This window comes from Arthrobotrys flagrans (genome assembly GCF_004000055.1).
Source record: "Arthrobotrys flagrans strain CBS H-5679 chromosome Unknown unitig_3, whole genome shotgun sequence".
Classification (NCBI taxonomy): Eukaryota; Fungi; Ascomycota; class Orbiliomycetes; order Orbiliales; family Orbiliaceae; genus Arthrobotrys; species Arthrobotrys flagrans.
Genome location: NW_027137547.1, coordinates 2105131 through 2127791, shown reverse-complemented (window position 1 = coordinate 2127791; position 22661 = coordinate 2105131). Strand labels below are relative to the sequence as shown.

The 22661-nt window shown below is 45.2% G+C and overlaps 8 protein-coding genes across 8 annotated transcripts; 2 read left to right on the top strand and 6 right to left on the bottom strand.

The window, feature by feature from the left end:
* Window positions 1-2662: 2662 nt before the first annotated feature.
* On the bottom strand, window positions 2663-3311 carry DFL_002008 (uncharacterized protein; the record flags this gene model as incomplete). Its single annotated transcript, XM_067630727.1, has 2 exons — window positions 2663-2958; window positions 3059-3311. The coding sequence occupies 2 exons, from the start codon at window positions 3309-3311 to the stop codon at window positions 2663-2665; spliced, it is 549 nt and encodes a 182-aa protein (XP_067493342.1).
* A 4021-nt stretch (window positions 3312-7332) lies between these two features.
* On the top strand, window positions 7333-8803 carry DFL_002007 (uncharacterized protein; the record flags this gene model as incomplete). The annotated part of the gene is made up of 3 exons (XM_067630726.1): window positions 7333-7903; window positions 7964-8175; window positions 8231-8803. The coding sequence occupies 3 exons, from the start codon at window positions 7333-7335 to the stop codon at window positions 8801-8803; spliced, it is 1356 nt and encodes a 451-aa protein (XP_067493341.1).
* A 1568-nt stretch (window positions 8804-10371) lies between these two features.
* On the bottom strand, window positions 10372-10664 carry DFL_002006 (uncharacterized protein; the record flags this gene model as incomplete). Its single annotated transcript, XM_067630725.1, has 2 exons — window positions 10372-10438; window positions 10510-10664. 2 exons carry the CDS (start codon window positions 10662-10664, stop codon window positions 10372-10374), a joined length of 222 nt encoding a protein of 73 aa, XP_067493340.1.
* Window positions 10665-12394: 1730 nt separating this feature from the next.
* Window positions 12395-14754, bottom strand: DFL_002005 (uncharacterized protein; the record flags this gene model as incomplete). Its single annotated transcript, XM_067630724.1, has 2 exons — window positions 12395-12811; window positions 12883-14754. 2 exons carry the CDS (start codon window positions 14752-14754, stop codon window positions 12395-12397), a joined length of 2289 nt encoding a protein of 762 aa, XP_067493339.1.
* An 872-nt stretch (window positions 14755-15626) lies between these two features.
* On the top strand, window positions 15627-16731 carry DFL_002004 (uncharacterized protein; the record flags this gene model as incomplete). Its single annotated transcript, XM_067630723.1, has 2 exons — window positions 15627-15693; window positions 15761-16731. 2 exons carry the CDS (start codon window positions 15627-15629, stop codon window positions 16729-16731), a joined length of 1038 nt encoding a protein of 345 aa, XP_067493338.1.
* A 176-nt stretch (window positions 16732-16907) lies between these two features.
* On the bottom strand, window positions 16908-18458 carry DFL_002003 (uncharacterized protein; the record flags this gene model as incomplete). The annotated part of the gene is made up of 4 exons (XM_067630722.1): window positions 16908-17024; window positions 17096-17695; window positions 17755-18333; window positions 18438-18458. The coding sequence occupies 4 exons, from the start codon at window positions 18456-18458 to the stop codon at window positions 16908-16910; spliced, it is 1317 nt and encodes a 438-aa protein (XP_067493337.1).
* Window positions 18459-19145: 687 nt separating this feature from the next.
* DFL_002002 (uncharacterized protein) lies at window positions 19146-20738 on the bottom strand (the record flags this gene model as incomplete). The annotated part of the gene is made up of 3 exons (XM_067630721.1): window positions 19146-19176; window positions 19266-20521; window positions 20634-20738. 3 exons carry the CDS (start codon window positions 20736-20738, stop codon window positions 19146-19148), a joined length of 1392 nt encoding a protein of 463 aa, XP_067493336.1.
* A 1064-nt stretch (window positions 20739-21802) lies between these two features.
* Window positions 21803-22378, bottom strand: DFL_002001 (uncharacterized protein; the record flags this gene model as incomplete). Its single annotated transcript, XM_067630720.1, has 3 exons — window positions 21803-21808; window positions 21955-22249; window positions 22335-22378. The coding sequence occupies 3 exons, from the start codon at window positions 22376-22378 to the stop codon at window positions 21803-21805; spliced, it is 345 nt and encodes a 114-aa protein (XP_067493335.1).
* Window positions 22379-22661: the final 283 nt, after the last annotated feature.

Below are 22661 nucleotides of genomic sequence, written 5' to 3'. Positions count from 1 at the left end.
ACGAAAACCAAAATATTTCGAAAAGGGGCAAGCAGAGGGGTCGACACTCACCCCTAAAAAACCACAACATGGCAAAATCTCGGATCATGCACTAGCCACAGCTCATAAGGGAATTCCACACCACTCACCGCCCAACTCGCGAGAGATATCTCAAATACCCATGCAAGAAGCGATCTTACCCAGTTTTTTCGCTTCCCCCATATCAAATCCTCGAATACTGTTGCGACTCCATTCATAACGAAAAACGCAACAACTTTCGTCCAGCCTTGCGCAACATTTCTCATGACCGACCATCCGACATATGCGTGGAAGATACCCATTAGCGTAAATGCAGCAACCACACCACAACCTCTTGCTAGAGGTTTTGGTATGCCGATACCTTTAAGTATCGTTTGCACGGGGGAGTATGCCATACTTTGGCACGGCGATTGGAATGCAACATGCCAGACGTTGCCATTCCAGAAATCGACAAGCGAGCCGGCTTTATAGAGTGGGGCGAAGAAAGGCGGCGTGGTAGACAGTCGGAACGGCAAGTGTGCTGATGTCCAAAGAATATAGATTTGTAAGAGTAACGTAATCCACCCACCTGCGAGATGTACCCCAACGCGAGATGCTAACCGTGTTGGGATTGAGTGGTTCTCTTCGTCAACCCCTTATCCCCTCCGAAATTTCTATCTTCTTTCTGTAGATTCGTTCTTCTCTGTATTTACCATCGAAATTCATTAATTTTTGCTCAAAGCCTAAGAGTGGGTTCTTTAAATTTATCGAAAATGCTACCGATTCGACGTCGTAATATCGATCCGGAGAAAGAAGAGAGAATTCGTCTAGCATTAAAAGCGTTGAAAGCGGGAAAGGTGTCATTTTTGAAGCATGCAGCAGAGAGTTATAGCGTGCCGGTATCGACACTGGGACACCGATTTGCCGGCCGAACCGCCTGGGGGAACCGCCAGTTTCAGCATAAACAACTACTTACTTAGGCCGAAGAAACAGTTTTAGCGAAACATATGGAGAACTTATGGAAGTCCGGGTTCCCCTCTAACTACAACATCCTTCGAGCTATGGCAGGGAAAATGGCAGGCAGGCCAGTGGGTATAAATTGGTGTTATAAATTTCTGGTACGTTATCCTCAATTGACGACAGTCCGCAGTCGCTTATTGGAGTCGAAACGTGGGAAGGCGAATGATGTCGAATCGATGCTGCATTGGTTCTGTCTTTATAATAAAATCGTGAAAACTCATAAGATTTTGAACGAAAATATATGGAATATGGACGAAAAAGGGTTTATAATTGGGTTTGGAAAGCTTGAAACCATTATAGTGCCTATATTCTGCAGAAAGCAGCGATTCTGTGCTCATGACGCTACTCGAGAGAGTGTGACTATGGTCGAGTGTGTATTAGCGACGGGAGAATATTGTTCTCCGCTCGTTATTTATTCAGGCAAGGTTTATATTCTCGATTGGCACCGCAATTATGAGAAGAGAGAAGGGTGGCTCTGGGGCACTAGTGATAAAGGCGTAATAAACGAACATCTTTCTTTGGCTTGGTTGGAAAATTGCTTTCAATCTACTACCGCTTGAATCGCCGGAGGCTTAAAACGACTGCTAATCCTCGACGGTCACGGATCCCACGTTACTGCAGACTTTATCGACTTCTGTCTTAAAAATAAAATTATACTCCTCTGTCTTCCGCCGCATTCTACGCACTATCTTCAACCTTTTGACGTCGGACTCTTCAGCCATTACGCCACCGCTTATAAGAGAGAGGTGAACGAATATTCACGTTTTGAGGATGTGGCGATTGGGAAACCTGAATTTAAGAAGCTTATTGGTATTGCGCGTACTAAAGCGTTTACGAAATGCCATATTATTGGCGGTTGGAAGGGAGCTGGACTCGTTCCCTTCGACGCTTTACGAGTTTTGGAGAAACTGCCTGAATTTCAAAAGGGGGACCACATCGAATTGCTGCGTGAAATCATCTCAGAGCATGAATTACAGCTGCTGTAAGAGTCTGGTGTCCAGCCGTTTCCAACGCCCCAATGCTTACGCACGCTGCAGATATACATCGATGTAGTGAATGCATTAACTGCGCTGCATCTTAGTTCTCTGTTATAATAGTAATATAACAAAATTATTAAAGTTGCAGCCGAATCCTTCCCCAGGCGTAAGGTTCTCGAAGTAACTAATGAAAAGTTAACTGAGGTATTGAGAACGAAACGGAATAAGAAGGAGGGGGGTAAAACTCATTTATTAAAAGCGAGGGTGTTAGCGGATGCTGAAATTGAGGTAGCTGTTGAGGTAGCTGAAAAGCGGGTAGCTGCTCGATCTCTGGGGATATCTTTATGAACCCGTAGCGCCGATAACAGGTAGCTTGATTATGCCTAGCAGTTTTGGACCTGGACCCTGAAGGATCAGTAGCACCCGGGGGGGGTTATGGGGGTGCCGGGACGAATTGCGTTGTGTTGTTGCATTTTTTTACTTTTTTCGACGAAAACCGTCGATTTCACAAATAATTTATTAATTTTTTTTAATAATAATGTAAAATTAGTTAATTAAAATAGTTTTCACCACCATTTTCACGTTTTCGAGGTCCCGGAGGCATTAAATTTTGAATTTTCGGTGAAAAATAGCATCTCGCGTTGGGGTACATCTCGCAGGTGGGTGGATTACGTTAGTTTCATTGCCTTCACAGGCTGCCAAGATTGGGGAAGAGGCCCATATGCAATTATAATGTAGAATAATGTATGATAAAGAAGCTGTGTCGGTTCGTGGAAAGGAGCAGGCAACTTGAGACGAATCGGGTTTGGTATAAAATCCTCATATCGCAGTTCCAGGGTCATCCAGAAGGCCTGTTGATAGAGTGGCGGAGGCTTGGCCTCCGTGTTGGGCAATTTCCATACCAACGATGTGTTTTGGAAGTGACGGAACAACATATCGAGGCATTTCATGATACAACAGAAAACTGAGAGAGAAAAATGTTCGACGGTTAGCATGTAGTTAACCACTACCACGAATCCCGCTAGGGTCTTCCCCCTCACGTATAAATCGGGTATTCTACATACGGGCGCAATTTCTCAACGATAGGAAAGGTCTACAGTCAACTGTTGCATAGAAATGCGAGAATATGACTGCACCTATCGTCAACAGGCTCCAAAAGATATAGGGAGCCCCATTTCGGGCGAGGGAGTAGTAGTTCGCGAGATAGAGTAAGAAGTAGCTTCCGAGAATGCATAGAAGAGCCCGCGGAACATCTCGGAAGGCAACCTCGATTGGGTCTTCATTACCCGGCTCGGATGCTGTCCCTGCGACTGTCATCTTAAATCGTGCACGACCGTAGTCCGGATACGACGCGATACCTTCAGGATAAGCACTTTCGGGCAGTCGTCGCTGGATGATGAGAGGTTTTGGATTTGATTATCTCAGTCGGGAGATCCAGACTCGATTTGAACAAGCCATCGTGTATTAACAAGTGGGTGAGGTTGCGGATTCAGTCAGGTCAGAAGCCTGTGAGAATTACTCGACAAAACGTCCACCGTGGTAAAGTAAGGGCCGGGATGCAGGGGGTCATATGCATTCCGACAGGGTGAGAGCGTCGACAACACAACGCACAAAATACCACAATCCAACCGATCCTGAAACTTGAGTCTGGTTGGCACGTTGTCGTTCGATTTTCAAGCGTAAAAGCAGACAAAGCTGTGACTCCTCTATAGTTAAGCCCTTGGAACATTCAATCTTGATGCAAGGGCAATATTCAACCCGAGTTTAAGGCGGACTTCAACACTACTTTTGTTTTTACAATGATAATGCGGCTTCGTGGCCGTGGGTATACGTACGCATATGCGGACCAACGGTAGCCTATTGTTGGTAACCTATCGAGGCTAGGGATGCATCAGTGACTAGTGTCAGAAACCATCACTATCGCTATGAGATTCTAGCATAACGAGTCATAGAATTGCGTTTGAAACGCTGAATCGATAAGCACGACCAGCCTCATGCATGAATGCAGATGACGCCTAAAACGTCTCAAGGGCAAGCGAACCCAAGATTGATATCGAATATAGCCTACTGTGGGATGGCAACCGTTTTAAGTGCATAATGCTGCATTATTACTTGGAGCCTTGCATCGCGCATAAAACTGCGTCTTAGGCCTACCATCGAATTTTTTCTATTGACACTTTTCATGTATATTCATTTCCAAGTCATGTGTTCATTGAATAAAATACCTATCTAATCGGAGAGAATGGGACGGATCCTCGTATTTTGGTAAGAGTTACACTACCCGCTATGAATTGAAGAGAAATGGATCCTAGGATTCCCGAAGCCTGGTGTACCGGTGTTGGTTGTTCTTCAAGGCTCCACTCATAGTAGCCCCGAATCCAAGTGTTACACCTATAGAGCCCTGGGCACATTTGAGGACACTACTAACGGTTGCAACCTAACACCCTTGCTTTGCTGTAGCGATACTACGTATACCTAGAACCAGATCCTCACAAACCATGATATCACCGCGATGCATACCAAATGCTTCTGAATCCACGTCCGTATGATATCATAAGGGCTTAGAGTTCTAGTAAGATTCTGAGAAGGAAAATATTCAAAGTTATCAAATAGTATATCAAAAACTGGACAGGTAAGCCAACCATATAGGCCGAAATTATTCAGGGGTAAGGTTCCCATCGGCGAGATATGCGCTCAGTGTTTTCCTCTTCGTTAGTAGTACGTATGGGACGTCGCATTACAGCACGTGGCATCATTGCGTATCTTCATGAATTGTAAGTGGGAGTCAAATGAATTCCGAATTCTAGTTTGCGATCTGAGCAGTTTTCAACGAATAGTACCTGCTGTTGTTATTAACATGTTGTTCAATTGTAACCTGCCTCAATGTAGTGCCAAATTCGGGTATCCATCTGACCACCAACTAATCTAAGTAAGGTTCGCAAAGCTGTGTGATATATGTATTACTGTGCGGTATTTTAATCAAAGTTTTCATGGTTTATCTCTTTTCTATTTTCTCTAATTTTTATTTTTATTTTTATTTTATTTTAATTTTTTTATTTTCTGCAGAAATTCGTATCAAACTGACCTGTGAAGTAATGTGGAGTGGGCGGTTAGACTAGAGCCTTTTTGATGCAAGTTGGAAATTCGAAACTGGAGGGCTCCACGGTGGTTATAAGGTATTTGTCACCACGGCATCCTGAGACCCGCCAACCTAACTATTCGAGCCGCACATGCGATTAATATTGGACCATTGTGCTTTCGACCCAGGTAGGGCACATCCAGCCCCTGGATGCAAGCTGCAGCCACCAAACTTGGCTTGCTTCCGAAAAAACCCTCTGCATTCCAAGCACCTTCTCCTAATGCGCCGAGTTCCAGCTGGCAAGCGACTTCATACGGCGGAAAGTTTTGCGGGCCTTGGCGTTTCCCACTTCGTTTGTGCTACTTCAGGTAAGGCTGACTCAACACCCAGCCCAATCCTCCACATCCAACCCCCAACGGCTGTAAGGCTCTCTATGTCATCTGGTATATCCAACTTGCATTCAGCTTCAGTGTATAGCCGAGTCGGTAGTCACTCGTTAGATCAGAAGATCCCTTTTTGACAGCTCGAATCTTCGAATTGGCTAAATCATGCACCAGTTCCGGGTTTTCAGGTCCACTGTTCAGTGTTCCAGATATCGCCTTACCTAACATTTCGCACATATGTGCACATTCCACAAGGAACATCCGATGTGCTGTGAATGCAATCATCCACATGTTGGCTTACCAAGACTTGCGGCATGAAGTGTAATTGGTTTCCCTTAATTTACTATGATTAATTTATCGACATGAGCGAGCAGCGGTATAACGGAACAGCCTCAATGAGCTATCTCGGTTCGAGTTTAGGTTAACAACAGCGAGTTTCTTCTTTCTCTTAGCTTTTCGCCTGCTCTTTCTTTCGTTTATCTCTTGATTCACCACCCCTTTTGAGATAGAAAACAGAGTTACCTTGCATATCGACAAGAGACAGATCGAGGTTACCGAATAAAGTTGCACATGTCCCTGGTTGTATTTGTCAACATTTAAAGTTAGGGATCCTTCACACCGAAGAGCCGCATAATTGATTAAGACACGCATGGCTCCAAGGTTCTTTACATAACTTTCCGATTGCATTTGGTGATAGCGGCCCCTGCCTTCATTCGTCGCAGTCACTATCGAAATTCCCTATTCCGGCTTACGGTGGTGGCAGAGCTGTTCTTGAGAAACAGCGCGCGGTAGGGCACAGACCAATCCCAAGGTTGATGCTTCAACAGACCCCCCTGCACTAGCTTGGAGTTCGATGAAACTTATTGTGACCAAGAAAATTGAAATCGCTTAGTATGCTAAGTAGAGCCTAAAGATACATCCCACACCAGATGCTTTCTTTTGAAAGAATTATCTATGATCGCCCTATGTTATAGCGATACACATTCGATCAATTTTGCTTTTTCAAGCAGAATTGCGCCTCATTATGAGGCATGAGGCAGATGTCATGACGCACAATTTGCAAGGCTCAAACCCCTCTCCACGTACCACGATGAGCAGACACAAAGACGATGTTCTATCTCAGTCTAAAAAATCGCGGCAAGCGCTTCGTGCGCGATCCATGTCACGTCGGTGGCACCGCACATCATTACCCAAAAATCTTTTGAGCAATACTAGTCCCCATCGGATGTAGGATCGGAAAGCCACCAGGGTCCACGGTGGAGACTAATCCAACTCTCCGGGGACATTTAGCTATAGCTTGGCTATGTGTGGAATTCACTTGACAAGCTTTAGCTTTCTGCCGCACTTCAAGTTAGCCGGGGCGATTTTGGGGCCCAAAACATCGTTGGTCCTGGGCCGCCTATATTCTGCCTGCATATTGAACAATGGATTCGTTTCATTGATGACTATATTATACGTCGGGTCTGACGAATCAACCCTGTTATCCGTGATTCAATCCCCAGTAGTCATAATCCAGCGAACATCCTTCTATTCCATCGGATACCCTTGGCTATTTGGTTTTGTAATTAAGAATCGACGATCTCACCGGCCTGAAACAACTGTTATTGGGACAACATCACAACACAAAGAGGCCTCTCCCTATAGCTCTAACGTTATAAATTATCCGCATCGACTTTCGATATCAAAAATTTTATACACCGATTCAAAGGTCATACAAACGATAGAGTGGAGATTCATCGAGAATTACTTAGTTTTTATTTCCTTAAGTCACCCTTAAAGGTTGTCTAGTCTTCAATTAATCCCCACTTCGTCGATCCCCCAAACCCCAAACCGGTTCGCCAACTCAACTCTTTACATACACCACCCAACAATTGCAATGTCGAACAGCAGCGTTAGTTCTGGAGAACTAGTTGCGGGATTCCGCAAATATGGTCCGGCCTTGTCAGGGCTCTATAACTGTGTGGCCCGGATCATGATGCTTACAGCACAAGGATATGAGAAGACACCTATGGTTCCAAAGGAATTGCGTCACGTCTGCGAAGCAATGTATAGAAAACGGGCGTCTTTGATCGCGGAAGGCTCCGTAAACACCAACGGCTATCTCCCATCTTATACGCATAGCCAGACGAACTGGGTGCAATCTATTTGGGAACTGTTGTGCTCGGACATGATTCCAGAATATGTTATCATCGATGCGCATTTGCTCTTTTGGGTCTTGTTCAATCGCATGGAACCCCTGAGTCGGCCAGATATTTCAATGCTTGAGCACGAGCTTCTACAGTGGACAAGATACGCCGAAAAGTGGAACCACCAAAATGTTCTTGCCCTCCTCGCGAGACTTTGGCCGGAGTCAACGGCTGTTATGAGTTCGCCAACATCCAACCAGATAGGTCGGGAAAGCCTTCAGCAAGGACTTTTCTTGGACCTATTCAAGATGCTCATGAAGAGTAAGCATCAACTTTAACCGTTTATAGAAATCCCGAAACTAACAAGCAACTCAATCACAGGGAACCTAAGTTTCTTGGAAGCTCATGCCATTTCTGAGAGTAGGCGCTCCTCGAGTTTTCAGCAAATGTCGCGGCCGACGAGCTCTGCCGGTCTCGAAGCACATATGTGGGGATCGTCGATGGGAGCGACTTCGAGCGACTTCACAGGCTATGATACAGCAATGCTCTCATCCGATATGGATCGGCTTATGAATTCGCAATATGGGGACTCTGTAAGTATTTAATCTTCTGTTGTTAAATAACCATTACTAATCGGAATGATCGTAGGCATCAGCCGGACTAGACTTCACAGTCTCGCCACCTCCTCAAGATTCTTATTTCCCAGAACATTACTTCCCATCCGAGAGTCTACAAAGGGGCTCACTTTCATCGGTCTCTCCACCGATCTATGGCCAACTTACGCCGACCTTCTTTGATGCGCAATCGGGTGCTTACGATGAAATCTACGGTCACACTTCGAGTCCACTCCACCTCGCTCCAGTCACCGGCGAAGAGCGTCCACAATCGGCACTTCTACGACGAAGAAGTGATCGCTCACCCGGCCGTCGACCTCGGAGACTTAGTCGGTCGGATGAAGAGGAGGGACATGTCCACGGTTGGAATGCGGAGACTAAGACTTGTGTCATCGAGCTTCCGGGAGGAGGTATTTGCAACACGAGAGTACAGACATACAACAATTTCCTACGACATTGCAGATTCCAGCATGAAGGGAAGGAGCCGAGAGAGGAGTGCACGCTCTGCGGCCAGAGTTTCGGAAGACCAGACGCGTTGCGCAACCATAAGGAAAAGAGCAAGAAACATAAGAAACTTGAACGACTTCACGCTAGCGCTAGCCGTTAGAGTTGTCTTGAAAACTCGAGACATGAGATTTGGTCAAGCAGATGGGGTATTGAAAGGGTTTGGTTTTTCGACGACATGCTAAAGAGTTTGGCTTATGAAGAAATGGACGAAGGGACATAGATTTCTGGAATTGTAAAGGATATTTTGACATGAGTTGGTTGTTGATTCTTCAAATTTGTCTGATGTTTTAAGCGCAACATTTTGAGCAACATTTTCAGCGTTTTTGTCGTTTTTTGCAGCACATCAAAGGCGTTTTAGAAGGGAAACTACCGATGCAGGTTATACGTTCCAAGTATACGGGAAAACGGAAGAATGAATTTGTTTGATTCTATCTGATTATTTTATTATTTTATTATTTTATTATTCTATTAATTTTTATGATTTAGACATTTAGTCAATGTTAGCAAAGTAATTCATCTAGCGATTGATTTGAGCAGACACTATGTTTCTCAGCCACTACATCCATAAAACCACTATGAATTGCTTTAACACATTGGTCCCATTCGAGATAGAACACTTGTCACAAGAATCTCCATTGGTAAACCATAGCTCCGAAACACTCCGAAACCTAAGGCCCCACTCTTGCTTCGGAATTATTGGCCATTCTTCCAGCCAGCTGTCCGGAAGGGCAAACCCACCTCAATTGAACCCAGGAGAGAAAAAAAAAACCTGTTTTCGTCAACTGAGGGGCTCCCTCAATCTCCTACCAATTCTGTCATTATGCCTAGGCAGCTCCCGAACTAATAGCGGGAGCGATAAGGATCGTGAGACTCTAGACCGACCTATCGGGATTGCAGCCTATAGCAGAGCTACAAGGAGTACGATACTCCCGGGGTAGGCAGAATCCTCACGAATCAGAGATCAAACATTCAAGAGCCTTTTAGCCATCTGAATCGGTAAAAGTTCGTCATATGCGGATGTCAGAAAGCACGCGCAGACCGGGGATGCCGTCCTCGTCAAGGAAGATCTGCAGCCGCATTCGCCCTATTAGTCACTTTGAAACCTCTCGCTGGGGCGGAACACGTTGGAAATTCATAGTACATACATGTAAGTCCTGTTAAAACGTCGACACTCCCGCCGTAGGGCTTTCTCGAAGTATATGACATGAATCAGAGTTCTGTCGTCTTGAAGAATTAACTAACTCCGACAACTGCGAGGCTAACACATGATTTGCCTTACACATATTTAAGTTTCTGGGCGTGCCCCATTTTTTTTGCCTTCAACCCCTTAGTGCGATGCGCTAGCCTCGAAATACGTTTATAATCCTTTGCTTCTGATCCCGCGAAAAATGTGGCTTGCGCAATGTGTTGTGTTGTTTTTGTTGTGGGTGATGTTGGTTCCGCATTACGCAACTATACTTGATCGGGCGAATGTCACCAATTTGAGAACCTGTGCGGCCGCAAGGCGTGATCCCAGAAGGCCTTCGAAGGGATTCCGTCGATATTATCACTAGAATCTCATTGGGCGCCACAAGTTATATCGAGTCTGCATCACGGCGGAAGTTAATAGTCACTGAGCTCGTGAGAAATATGATTCCCATGATGTAAATTTTTTGATAGTAATTCATATCAACGAACCAGATAATCAGATTCGAGCCGAGAAATGCAAATGCGCAATGCCGCATCTGCAAGCTTACTACCGATAGGGTTGTGTGAGCGTTACAGAACCCTGGCGTTTCTTTTTCTTTCGAGTTTCGGTTACAGTACCTTTGGATCTTGGAAAGATTCCCTCGCTTGCGGAATCCCCTCCGTGTCGGAGATTTAGAGCCTCTTTCCCGTGTTTCCCTATCGTATTGTGCGGAAGGGCTGTTGTATTTGCAATTCACACCCCGGACAAGCGTTTGATAAAGTTTGTCTGACATTTGATTGGCTCCGACATGGTCTATGGCGAATAGAGGGGAGCCATATAATCAACCGCGAACTCCCGTCTTTCGCCAGGCGTTTTCTTTCTCAAGTCTGCCTGGCACATTAGTTGCTCGAAGTTTTTGATCAATAACGCAAACGTTCATGCGAGGGGAAATCGGAGCGATCGATATGGAGACTACCTTGGCACCTATAGCTAAGTTCGAAGCTACATGTACAAGGCCAAGGGATTATGATAATGGTCTGAAAGCTTGAGGATTGGAGCATGCTTTGGTCGTACGATCGACGCTTGCGGGATCGATTTCAACGGCTTCAACTGCGAAAAATAGGCTGACACGCATACGAGAGCTCGGAAACCCGAAAATGTCGGCGTTCGAGCTCGCTTTACATTTCGATATAGCAGATCCTTCGAGCTTCCCGCCCGGAGCTCTCGAAACCCCGGAATATCCGGAACCATGGCATATATAGCACTATATAAGGTTTATGGGGCCAAAGTACATATATATAATCAACTTGCATACGGTTTGAGCCTCAGCCGACCCCGCTTTGGCAGAATGCAACCCTTGTGCATTTGTATTATTAAGCTTTGGCTCGCCCTACAGCCCTGTATGAAAGACTAGCCGGATCGAGCAATGCGACAGTGTTATCTCCCCCGAATGTTTGCATGGATCTCGAATTTCAGACGTCACATAGGAGTTGTGACGATAGGCACCCGGATAGATACCCTGCAATCTCTAGGCCTGCAAGCGGTAGTCGCCGTCCCACCCTTCGTCTTAGCACCTTGTGTTAAGATATGGGCTCCGGAGTGCTAGCACTCGGTATTTGGAATTCAAGCCTCAAGGGCCAGGCGGATGCAGGTGATGGGCAGGACGCTATATGAATAGCTAGCGTACATACATAGTACAGGAAAGGTGGGTCCAAACCCTCTCATCTACTAGCTTCCAAAAGGTTTCCTCTCTCGCTTATTCTTTCTCAACTAGACATTTATTCAGACCGATTTCTTTAGTGGGTCCTTTGGAAAGGCGCAGCAGTCTTGACACAACATATTCATTACGGGTCTCTAAATCCGGGGTAAAATCCGGGGCTACTTTGACGCCATTTGCATTGATGTCAACCAACTGCTCTCGTACGGTTTGGAATTTTTGATGGGATTTAATTACAGGGGGCATAGTTTGATTTGTTTTATTGATAGAATCGCACGGCTGTAGAAAGAAAAGCATGAGGGAGAGGAGAGGGAGGGAGGAGAAGAGTGGAAATCGGAAAACAGGGTTTGTAGTGCTGAAGGGCAGTGAGAATCCGAGAGCAAAGATAGTGGTATTCTTTGAGGTAAATTTCGGTTTGTGCTATTGATAGCAGTGTACGGTTGTAAACATAGGGAGGAATAAGGAGACGTGGAGGAGTAGAAAGAGGGAGCCAACGAGAAACAGTGCCGTAATGCTGAAGGGCGATGAAAATTCAAGAACAAATAAGGTAGTATTCAGAGGGTAAGATTAATTTCAGTCCAACGAGACTAGGGAAGGTTAATTTCTATTAATGCGGCTTGAAATGAGGACTCGAACCTTTAGTAGGGTAAGCTCAAGTCCGACGGATGTTGAGTAGAAAACGTTGCGCTGCTCAAATATTTGGCAAGGGGAGTGTGAAGTAGAATCCAAGTAAAGGGATGTCAAAAAAAGAAGTAAAAGTGTATGTTAGCAAAGAAGGTTATCCAAGTATAGATCTAGCAAACCATTTAAGACTTGCCGCTTTTGCATTTGCAAGTAGTTGGGTGTTTCCAAAGCTCTTTTGAGTCCGCAACCAAGTGTCTATACGCAGCTTGTTCCTCGGTTGTCAGTGATAGTTTGCCAGTGATAGTTTCCTTTGGAGTGGGAATTTTCCCACTATTCATCGAATGGTCCCAGACGCGAGCGACTCCGTTCGTTCGAACGTAATAATTTTCGATGTCATGCTCCACGACCAAACGTTGACCAGCTTCGAGGATATTGTAAACTTTAACGAAGCATGTTCCATCAGGCGAATCTGTTGTAATGTTCTTCCTTTTGATACGTTCGCCGGTGTAGAGATAGTAGAAGACAGTTTGTTGGATACTGACAACCGCGGCGTATTTGATATGTTCGATAGACGGTCCATCCACACCCCTGAATTTGATCTAGTAGGTTCAAGAGTTAACAATTTATTGAGAATCGATGAAGCATAGAGGGTTTTCTAGAAAGCACATACCGGATTAGTACGCTGTTCCCCCTTAAGTGTGAGCCAGGATTTACACCCAGGCCCGCTTCTAGGGATTTCATCGCAAAAACCTTCGTTTGCGAGATCGTCGACAAGTTTTTGACGGTTTTCAGAATTGGCGAAATAGTAACCTTGGGCGGCATCCATCAACCTCAGCGCTGGCAGCATGTCATTAACTGAAGGTGGGTGGAATACTATGGTAGGAATAGGGGCTACCGGAGTGTTGGCTTTGGCAGCCCCATTCCCTTTACTCGCAGTGGCCTTGGCGGATGCTGTTGTGGCAATTCTGCTAGCTACGGCTTTAGCAGCGGCGCCGCTATAGTCGAAACTGTAGGCGTTTCCAAGGCTTTTCGACAAAGGTTTGAGTTGGCGAGGATTCTTCTTCTCCAGAGATAGCTGCTTTATTTTAGTCTCGATCGCGGAGAGGTTAGCTAGGTCAAGTTGAAGTTTGGGAGGAGCGCTTGGAGCCGGGTTAGTGGTTGTAGGAGTAGGAGTCGGAGTAGATGTTTTAACAGTAGCCTTAGAACAACATTCGACTTCGGGGATATGAACACGTTGAGGTCCACCTGTGAATGACTTCTTCGTTAAAGCGATTCCTGATGCAAAAGCACCAGTCATTTGGGCAGCTTTAATAGTAGGTGGGCATTCGCACGAAGGGATATCAATTCTTGCCTCCAAACCTGTACCTGCGAATTCAGCGGTAAGTTCAATAACTTTCGGGTGAGCTTTGGATTGTGTGTTATCGCTTGCAGCTGGAGTGTTCGTAGAAGCTGGTGCAAGGGTAGGGGTTTGCTCTTTTGGTTGGGTGGTCGGTGCAGCCGGTGCAGCCGGTGGTCCATTAGTTTCGACGAGGGTCGGTAGGCGGCTAAGGTAAACCCGCCCAAATTCAGCAAAACGGGATATAAAGTCATCCTCATCAATGTATTTATCGTATGGAAGAGATCCGATGGTCCTTGGGCGTGGGACTCCGTCTCCATCAAAGACAGAGGTGTCATTGCTATGGTCCGTGATGATGTGGGCGAGGTTATTGGCGAAACGGACATACATCATTTGTGGATGGATTGGTTCTCCGTTGCATTTGCGAGTCTTGTTGATTTTGGCAAGCTCCTTCCTTAGTTGTTGGTTAGTAGGAGGTAAAGACATGTTGTGGAAGCCACCTGGGGCAACCTGTGGATAATCGGGATCGCCCCTAGGACGGATAATGCTGACTTCGGAAGTTGGTTCGTCCTTTGTTGAGTGTTCTTTCGTATCAGGATCATCCCGATGGATGGCCCAGAAGTGTTTGTAGGCACGGAACTCGACCAATGTACGATGATCTAGCCCTCGGATTCCGACCAAAGTTTGGATTGGATGCCAGACAAACCCATCTGGAAAGTCAGCAAAGATTTCTGCATAGTCTGCCTGTTGGTAAGGGAGTACTTGATGATGATGAAGGAAGTCAAGAGCCTCAAGTTCGATCATTGGCAAAGCCGGAGGTATTGGAGTCCCAGCGACTCCAGGCTCAGGGATCCTATTTGCATACGCTTTGATGACAGGTATCACATCGTCTTGGATGTAGGTGGGATTGCCATCCGGTAGGAGGTTAGGATCACCGGGTTTCATTTGCTCTGCCCATTTCAACAAGGTCAAATGAACGCAGGTTTCGAAACGGTTGGTGTAGTCACCAGTAGCTAGTTCTGCGAACATGTTGCGAGCAGTAGGAGTCAATTTATCCCAGTTGAGAGTTAGTGGGCGTTCTCGTGAGACGGTCGGAGGCCCACCAAGAGGATCTGGGATCACTTTTATCCGGTGGCCATAAAGAAAGTGTTGGTCAACTCCATGTGGATGATGACGAAGAGGATCTTCAGAAGTATTGCTTGCCATGATGACGAGAAGAGGGTAGAAGGATATTCGTAAGCTTCTAATGTAGATGATAGAGAAGGTAGCGTGGTATTGATGATGATGGCGATGCAGAGAGGGGTTGGGAATAAAATAAATCTAGCAGGAGCGTAAGAAGTGTTGGAGTGTAAAGAGGGGATCAAGTTAGTGCTGAGAGCTTCATTTGATAATTTAAACGGCTACACCACAACCTCAATCACTACATCAGCTTCATTTGGTCATGATAACCTTTTTGTCCATCATCCTCCGTTTATATTCTTGAGCAGCTTTATATAGTCCGCAATTCATTGGAACTCACGAGATTGTCCAAAGAAAGCCAAACAAGGCAGCAAAATTACATGTTCTCGCCATCAAGGTAAGTACTTATATACCCTAATCATGATAGAGGCCAGTCGCACCAAACTAAACATCACCACTAATATGTTGCTATTGCTAGCTTCATACGCCTCTACCGTGTTGGACTGTTGTATTTCTACTTTTGGTAGTAATTAGCCCGCAATCAACCGCGGTCTTGTATCACCTTCTCCACGCGGCGATGCACATGCGACTCTGCACAACGTAACGCGAATAGCCTAGGTTGTTCCCCAGTTCTATAAAGCCTAGGGATCCGGGGTAATTGGTGGAGAAGCCTTTTCAAGCTCCTCCTACTTCCAATGCTTCTGTATGCGAAGATACACAATTTGGTGGCGATATCTAGATCTACCAATTGAGCAAACGTTGCAAACAAACAAACAACTTCCAAGTATTGTTATCCCAGGGGTGTATAAAATTTAAATTAGCCAAAAGGCTTTAAGCTTCAACCGTGGTTCTATATCAAAATATAATATTTGGAATAAAAGATCCTATTATTCGTCGCAATGGAGCAGAAAATTAGAACTCCACTTACGGACCTTCTTGGGATTAAGCATCCTATCCTGTTAGCAGGTATGATATTGATGAAATCTTTATTAAAAAATATATACCGTACGAATATACTAACTCAATGTACTAGGAATGGCACGAACTTCATCATCCGAGCTCGCCGCCGCAGTTTCAAATGCGGGTGGTTTGGGAACAGTTGGCGGACTCGGTTACACACCTGCCCAACTCCTCGAGATCATCACATCTCTCAAAGCATTACTAAAATCACCCGACCTTCCATTCGGTGTTGACCTTGCACTTCCCAAAATTGGTGATGGAGCACGAAAAACCAATCATGACTACACAAACGGCCAACTAGACGAATTGATCACAGTCACCGTTGAATCCGGTGCCAGACTATTTGTGTCTGCGGTGGGAATTCCTCCACCACATGTTATTAAGCGGCTGCACGACGCCAAGATTCTTATTATGAACATGGTTGGGCATCCAAAGCATGCAGAATATGCTTTGAAGGCTGGCGTGGATATCATTTGCGCTCAAGGTAGCGAGGGAGGTGGGCACACAGGATCTATCGCCACAAGTATTTTGATACCAGCAGTTTGTGATGTCGTGAAGAAATACAAATCACCACTTACAGGCCAGACTCCGCTTGTCGTTGCTGCAGGCGGCATAAGGGATGGGAGGTCGCTCGCCAGTTCCCTGATGCAGGGTGCCGCTGGTGTCTGGGTTGGAACAAGGTTCGTCGCAGCAGTGGAAGCCGGGTGCTCCGAGATGCACAAACAAGAGGTTAAAACTGCAACTTTTGATGATACTATCCGCACGTTGGTGGTATCTGGGCGGCCTTTGAGAGTCAAAATGAATGAGTATATCAAGAAATGGGAGGATCAACCGCAGCGGATTAAAGAATTATGCGACCAGGGTATTACGCCTTTAGAATATGATATGAAAGAAGGAAACGAGCTAGATTTGCCATTTTTGATGGGTCAAGTCGCAGGAGTAATTGATGACATAAAGCCAGCGAAGGAAATTGTGGATGATATGGTAAAGGAGGCCGCAGAAATGCTACGCACGGGCAATGGCTATCTTGTCTCAAGGCTATAGTTAATTTGCCATTGTATGTATATTATACTGTCCTCTGGGAACGCTACAGCATCGGATATGTATAGTAACATGCATTCGAATATTCATGCGGCCAAACTTTCCAACCCTATTCTAAGATTCTATAATTCGGAACGGTATCGCCAAGCAGAAAAAAATTACTCGGCATCAGCTATCGATCAAGTAACAAGAGGAGTTACAGTAACAGCAGAAATACTAACCTTTTCTGACAGCGATTCGACAGGCTTATATTTATCGAAAGAAGCCGTGAAATCGTAGAGAATTGCCAAAGACCCCTAGAGTGATGAAGTTAGTTTCATCCGATCCCTTTTTACGGTTGTTTCGGTGCTGCAGATTAGTGACTTACTAGTTGCATCTTCCTCGATAGCTCAGCATTGCCTTCGTTGGCCTTCAAAAGTTTTATGAACTCGTCATTCTCCAAAGCGTTATCTGGATCTTGATTCCATAATCTCTTAAAGTTTTCTGCGGATATCGGATTAATGATTGTCTTGTATTTCTCGATCCGTACTGTGCTGTATTCGTCCAAAATCTTGTCGCTGGTTTTCCCCTCATGGATACCAATCAGACAATCAGCCAATCCTCCAACATCTACAATACCTCCAGTGAGACCAAGCCCTCCAAATGGATTGCAAAGATGCGCAGCATCAGCCGCCAATAGATATCTTCCGACTCTGAAGGATGATGCGCATCGCTGATGGATTTTGTACGGGCTTGTCAAGACGACCTTGTATTCTCCAGATCCAGGCTTTGGATGTCCTGGGAACATGATTTCGAACTTCTTGGCTTGACGAGCTTCAATCTCTTCATTTGTGAGGCCGTTGACCTCAGTGTATGTAACTCTCCATAATGGCTCTTTTACGCCGATTCTGGCGGCCATGAACGAATGCTCCGGATGGATGATGAAATTCGAGTCCTCCCAGCCATATTTGTGAAAGTCGTAGTATATCTGTTAAAACTTAGTCAGTACCTTTTTACCCTACAAGACCCCAGCCGGCAGATACTTACGTTTGTAGCCACAATCTGATGATCCCATGTATAACCAGGGAATTCCTTATCTCCAAACAAACTCCTTCGGATCTGACTGGACGCTCCATCACACCCAACCACATAATCCGCCCAATGCTTTTCAACAACACCGTCATTACGCTCGATAGTCACCCACGCCTTCTCCTCATCTTGCTCAACCCCTGGTAATACCTTATGCCCATACTTCACAGTAGCAGTCTCATACCTCGCCACCATCTTCTCAAGTATGCTGATAACCTTATTCAGCGTCAAAACCGTTATACGATCATCATACGGTTTACCAGGGCTATTAAGATCCCTAGTATCCATTCCAGACAGATAAGTGCCATCGAGTTTACGCCAGCACATGACGTCAAACTGGAAACATTCTGGGTCGAGACGTAATTCGTCGAGGACCCCGGCTCTGCGGAGTTCCCAGACTGCGGGGATACCATAGTGGGTTGCGCGGGGCTGATTTGAAGGACCGGGAGCGGCTTCGAAGATTGTGACTTTGATGTTTTTTCGGGCGAGACGGAGGGCAAGAAGGAGACCTGAAGGGCCTGCGCCGACTATTATGACCTATATGCGAGTCGTTTGTTAGAGATACGGCCCTTGCGTAAGATTTTTCGAGAAGTATTGGGTATCAAGGTCGGGCGGGTGGGGGGTCTAAATGAAATTCATACCTTCTTAAGTGGACCGGTCATCTTTTCCTAGTCAATATATGATTCTCAAAATGATAGCTTTCCTTGATCCAATTCAATTTATAAACGTAACCGAAAAAAAGATTGAATAGGTATATCTGACCGAATATTCCGGAGCACAGCCGCAAGACTTTATACTTCAAACTCGCATTGATGAATTCAAAGACTTAACTATCTAGAGATGCAATGTACGAACAAACAAACCATCGTGCCGGTTGAAATAAACTGCCAATTCCGAAACGAGGCAGGTACGGGTCCCGAAACAAGGTACGGATCCGAATTCGCCTAGCCGAATCAAAGTCTCGATATCCTGTTGCCCCCAAGGGCCAGACCATGGCCAAACGGCAAATACCCACCTTCCCTTTATACTAACAACACAAACCTTATCTCGAAATGCAACAATCTATCGGATTTTCGAAATCGACTGAGGCCAGAATCAGGTCATCTCGAAAGCATCAGCTGATATTCGTTAAAGGCTCGGGATTAATCATCGGGTCAAATATGTTTCGAGTGGCGAAAAGTAAAGCTTTAAAGCTATTGATCTTGTAACTTTGGTTGTGTATCAATATGTTCAATTACCATTGGACATAGACTACGTACTCAAATTCGATATCGATCGTAATTTAACCCAAAAGAAAAACACTGCAGGGGATAGTCATAGTTTAATACGCAGGTTTGTATGCCCACGGGCTAACTAACTATAGCGCTAACCAATGCCTTGCTATTTATAACCCCACACCAGAGTAAAATCAAAGGTTCGATTTTCTGGCTCCCAGAATCTGAAATCAAACCATCTCCCTTAATCCTTACCATATGACGGTAATCGGCGGAGCCGGTGTAGGGAGAGACCCATTGACCGAAATAACACGAATCGAAGTAGATTTTATCGTTACGGGCTGGGTCCCGGTATACGGAGTTTGGTAAACGCCCCAATTTCTATCGATATTCGAAGTATTCCCGCCAGGTGGTGGATGGCCAACCAACCCAGCTGATAATGCTTCATCCGACCGAGTCGGAATATGGAAAGGATCTGAAGAGGACTTCTTTGCAATCCTAACTGCGTTGTTCTCCAAATCGTAGACTGCTGGAGCGCCATGCAAAAATGGAACACCAAGGACAACCTCTTCGCTCCATGGGTTTGCTATAACGTTCATAAAGCACATCTCTTCTGAAGCCGGGGCCTTACCAACAAGGGCTGGAATTGGTGCTTTGATTAACTCATTGCGGTCAAGTTTGATAACAACCCCACCGATGACAGATCCAAGATCCGGCATTGTAGCATTGCATCTAATTCTCCACAATCCACCAGTTCCTACACTGGCCTCAAGGGATTGAAGTGGATATACTCTTTTCCAGAATTCTAAATACAGCCGATAGGGGAAGACCATTACCGAAGCTCCTGTATCAATTTGAGCGATACCCTTTTGGTTGGATATAACTGTGTCGCCATCAAGAACCGTATCGATTTCAAATTCATAGCCGGTCTGTCGTATGTCTGAAGCGCAAGTTGACTCGTTGAATCTCGGATTCATTTTTGCTTTCCCGAATGGTAGGCCAAGACGTTTAACGTGTAGTATTCCGCCAAATGCTATGAAGCCGCCTTCTTGAGGCTTGTCCCCGTGCACATCCCAATCACTTCTTGTTTCCTCCAGATTGATGCTAAAGAGCGGGGCATAACCTTGTGCAGCAAGAGATTGGATAAACGATGGGTATGCGTCGTGACAATCGAAGTCAATGTCGGACTCGTCAATTGAAATTGAGCTGCGAGGCCTACCACCGCTTCCGATCTTAGGGATCCAATCATATGGCTGATGACCTGGAGCGGATGGGATGCTTCCAGGATATCCGAGTCCTGGTATCCCGCTGCTTATGCCATTACCCTTCCATTTTGCTGCGTTTGCCACTCCATTAAGATCTATACAATCAAAATCTGACTGTATGGTCCATGTATCACTGCTACCAGTGTCTATAATCAAGTTGACTTCCTGTTCGCCGATTGTTGCTGGGAGACAATAAATTAAGCCATCAACGAAGGTGACATTTTGGGTAACGTATTCGTGGATGTTCTCGAAACGTTAGAGGTTTGGAGTAGCTGATCTAGGAGAGTTGAAGTTCCATTCGTGAGACGAGTTGTTTGATCAATCCTATATCGTGGATTCCATGTGGGAGAGGATAGACCGGGCTCGCGATGGTAATAGATCGGTGCTTGGATTGGAGCAATCCGCTAATGAGTAGCAACTTCTTCAGGGTGTGCTCTTCGTAGCAAAATGAAGCTGCTAGCATGGTGTGGAGACAAGATAATGGCCGTAGTCAAGTAGGTATAAGGAACTATACGCATCTTAGAATCGATAAAGCCTGAGCTCGTGGTTCTCGTAGGTGGAGGGTATTATAAGATTGCCAGATGGCGGTACTATCTAAGGACAGGTGATAAAGGAGGGCGATGAAGAGAATCAATTTCAGTCATGGAAGGGCATGCCGCCGTACATTTTCAAATAGATTTTGGATTTATATCCAAATTTCTCGATCGTGATCGACGAATCGTTGAACGTTTGATAGCCAGTTGCCCCCAAGCTAGCTCTGTTGCATTTTTCCACCAGGCAATTTTAGTATTAACACACTAGCCGACCTGTCTGAAGGCCTGGAGGCCTAATATACCGATGTTTAACAGAGCTAACCCACTCCATTTTACTAGTTTGAAGTTCATATGCGCATACGGGAAAAGTATCCCAGGTACTTTCTAGGCAGTAGTTTACAAGTCTAATTGGGTATGTACTTATGAGTATGTTAAAGTATATAAGTATATTTTTAATACATTCCGTTCTAGGAGCTATTATAATTACCAATTACTATTAAGGAGTGACATGTAGATATATATGACGAAGATACGTGAATCACCCTGATAAACCTCGACACCGAACTTCAATTCGAGAACGTCGCGCGGATAATCCGCGGAATCGTATCGGCCGTAGTAATGAAAATGATCAATCAGTACTGAGGGGCACAAGCTGTCACCGTTTCAGTAACCCACACAGTAGTAGTTCCCTTCACGCACGCGCCAGTGATGATGATGTTAGAATAGTTCAAAAATATCGAGATAGACTAATATATTTCTTATGAAAGTTGCAGCGTATCAAATTCAAGCTTGACATTAAGGATGAGAATACACATCGGGATCGTGGTTAAGAGCCCTGGATCCATGGAGAAAACTCTATATACAGTGTTATGTACAAGCCTGGGAGATAGCTAATTGTGCAGGGCCTCCAGCCTCAGGGAAATGGTAAATACGAGCTCGAGATGTGCAGGCATAAGAATGATCTCATTCCAAAACTTTTAAACTAGAAAAGTTTCTAGTACTGTTATAAGGTATAACTCGGTTAGTGAAACTACTCTAAGAGGCCTGCTTCTTCTTGCTCTCATGACACAAAGATAAAACAATTGCATATGGCCATTAAAAGAAATGCTCTTGACGAAATATAAAAGATTAATGGAATGACTTTACCTTTGTATAAGTTGGTGTTGGTGTCGGGCATCCGGTGTAGTCAGTGAAAGTTGGAATGACACATTTAGTAGTACAGCATGGAGCGGTAACAGTTGTAGTCTTAAGTGTCTCAGTCTTGCAACAGCATGGAACTTGAGTAAGGTGAGCAATGAGTGGGCAAGCTGGAGGTCTTGGGCAGATGACCGCCGGGCAGATTTGCGGTGGAACGGTGGTGGTAACGATACCGCATTCCTTAATTGGGCATCTGTATGGCTCAGGCGCCGCAGTAATTTGTGGATGCGGGACGGCTTGGGCTCTGTATAGTCCGGATTTAAGATTTATTAATTTTCGAGGCCATTGGTAGTTGAGTATTGGTGTTATGAATAGAAAATATTACTAACCCAAGGAAGGAAGCGACAACAGCGATTGCGAGAGTGAACTTCATTTTGATATTTGGAATTGAGGATGTTGCGAAAATCGATTTCGTGTAAATCTTTAGAGGGAAGTCGCAAGAAATATTAAGATGATTGTCCAACTGTTAGAAGCTCGAGCTCGAACTGCGGTGATCAAGAACTGGTAAATTTTCGAATCGAAGGGGCGACAGGGACCCTTTTATGCTTCAAGATGTGGAATTCAGACATAGTCAGATCTACATTGGGATTCATAAATTTTCGGTTCTCGAAGACACCGTTATTTCTTTTTTACTCTAAGAACCGTAGAGATTAAAA